The following is a 2,500-nucleotide window of genomic DNA, read 5'->3' as shown; positions in this document are numbered from 1 at the left end:
ACAGGGGCCCGTTGACACATCGAAACAATCACCTGTCTGCACATCACAGATCCATGGGCATGGCTTCTATCTTGGACGGAGGGGACTACCACCATCACCACCACAGACCTCCAGACCATGCATTGACTGGAGCACTGCATCCCACCATGACAATGGCTTGTGAGACCCCACCTGGGATGAGCATGAGCAGCACCTACACCACTCTAACACCCCTGCAGCCCTTGCCACCCATCTCCACCGTGTCTGACAAATTCCCTCATCACCATCACCACCACCATCACCCACACCAGCGGATACCCAGCAACGTGAGCGGCAGCTTTACCTTGATGAGGGATGACAGGGGACTTGCATCAATGAACAATCTATACACCCCCTACCATAAGGATGTAACTGGCATGGGACAAAGCCTATCTCCCCTCTCCGGGTCTGGTTTAGGAAGCATCCACAATGCCCAGCAAGGTTTGCCCCACTATGCTCACCCCAGTGCCACCATGCCTACTGAAAAAATGCTTACTCCAAATGGGTTTGAAGCCCATCACCCCGCCATGCTGTCAAGGCATGGGGAGCAGCACCTCACCCCTCCATCTGCTGGCATGGTACCCATTAATGGCATTTCCCATCATCCTCATGCTCACTTAAATGCCCAGAGTCATGGGCAGATTCTGGGCTCCACCAGGGAGCAAAATCCTTCTTCTATGACTGGATCACAAGTCAACAATGGAAGTAATTCAGGGCAAATGGAAGAAATCAATACCAAAGAAGTAGCTCAGAGAATCACCACCGAGCTCAAGAGGTACAGTATCCCCCAGGCTATATTTGCACAGAGGGTACTGTGCAGGTCACAAGGGACCCTTTCAGATCTTTTGAGGAACCCCAAACCTTGGAGCAAACTCAAATCTGGCCGGGAGACCTTTCGTAGGATGTGGAAGTGGCTTCAGGAACCAGAATTCCAAAGGATGTCAGCACTCAGGCTTGCAGGTGAGGGGAAAACCCTATATGTAATCACCCAGATGTTTTTTTTCCTGTTTTTATTCATTTGTCTACATCCTGTGACCCCACTTTTGTATTTTACTTTTGCATGCTCTTGTATATTTCAATAGAGAAATCCTAATAGAGATCAATTAATTTCTCATTGGCTACGAATTATTTTCCAATTAAATGGTGAGCAAAATATTACAACCCACCATTATCTTTTGTCTAAGATATCAGGGAAGGAACGATCTTTCTTTAATTCATTCTGCAAATGCAAGCTGTCAGTTTGTTCCTTACATTGAGATTCCTGAAAAGAGACTTCTGTGTGGTTTGACATTTCAGAGAAAAAACCTTCAGTTTCCCCACACCACAAAGGGTGTCATTTCTTTAGAACCATTTTTTTCATTGTGTCTGTACAATCTATATTTCCTAATAGTGTCTACACAAGTACAAGTGCCTCAGATTCCCATTGCTGGGGTCTGCTTTTATTTATGTTTTGCATGCAAAACTGTTGATAGTTTACAAATCCACGTGAAGCTAAAATATGCAGAAAAGCATGGCCCCATCTGCCCTGTCTTGCCAACCTCCTATTGTCTTTGTCCAACTTTTAATGTCGATCGATTGATACCTATCTGTTAATCAATAAATCAATACTAGGAGAGACATTTGCACTTACCTAGTCTGTGGAAAATAATTAGCATTTGTGTATGGATTTCCCAGCATTTTTTTGTAATATTTTTAGAAAAAGTTTGGTTCTATTTACACTAAAAACTGAAAAGGTGGGATTAAATTAAAATGCGAGGTACACTGGTAAAACAGTGGGCTGTGTATGTTTACAATTAGGATATTGATTTTTCAGAATGCCTCTGTGTAGTGTTTCTGAGCCATATTTAGAATTTGGTTTGTTTATTTACTAAAGCATTTGTGATTGCGAGAAGTTGACTTGAACGTTGTGGTTATAAAATAGAAATGATATATTCATAGAAAGAAGATTGTACATTTTAGGAAGGGTTCACTTTTGAATTCCATTATTTTCAGTAGGTGATTGGGACAGAAGATGAGGCCACCTGAACTGATGTCCTTTCTGTTTCTTGTACCCTAGGCTGTTAGACTTGTGATTTCTGTGGTGTTAGCTGTCCTTTCTTCTAGTGAAACACCATTTTCAGCGTTGATTAGACAAAGAAAATGTGTTTCAATTCATGATTTTTTTATGAACATGTAATATAAATGAATTTGTTTATTTCATTCTGGATGGATTTAGCTAGATATAAAATCGTTAGATACACGAGCATATTCTGCATTGTGATTATTTGATCTTATTAATAGAAGAAACACTAGAGTATATTTTTAATAGAAAGTCCTGTTTTATGGAGGATTTGTTAATTAACTGATAGGGCTTCATTAATTTATCCCTAGAGACAGGGCCGGATTTACATCTCAGGTGCCTGTAGGCACAAAAACCTGAAGCGCCCCCCCCACCCCCCCACCCCCCCTAGAAAAAAGTGGAAAAAATGAGGACTTTTTTTTA

General features: G+C 41.7%; 1 protein-coding gene across 1 annotated transcript in view; it reads left to right on the top strand.

The window, feature by feature from the left end:
• The window catches only part of ONECUT1 (one cut homeobox 1), a 59,463-nt gene that overhangs the window by 222 nt on the left and 56,741 nt on the right, over positions 1–2,500 (top strand). The window contains exon 1 of the mRNA XM_053719901.1: positions 1–978. This exon is cut by the window's left edge and continues 222 nt beyond it. Within this exon, the coding sequence (XP_053575876.1) occupies positions 1–978 (978 nt within the window). The remainder of the gene's footprint in view (positions 979–2,500) is intronic.

Source organism: Bombina bombina, chromosome 6 (genome assembly GCF_027579735.1).
Source record: "Bombina bombina isolate aBomBom1 chromosome 6, aBomBom1.pri, whole genome shotgun sequence".
In the NCBI taxonomy this organism is placed as follows: domain Eukaryota; kingdom Metazoa; phylum Chordata; class Amphibia; order Anura; family Bombinatoridae; genus Bombina; species Bombina bombina.
Note: the sequence above shows the minus strand (reverse complement) of the source record. Positions and strands in the feature narration are given on the sequence as shown.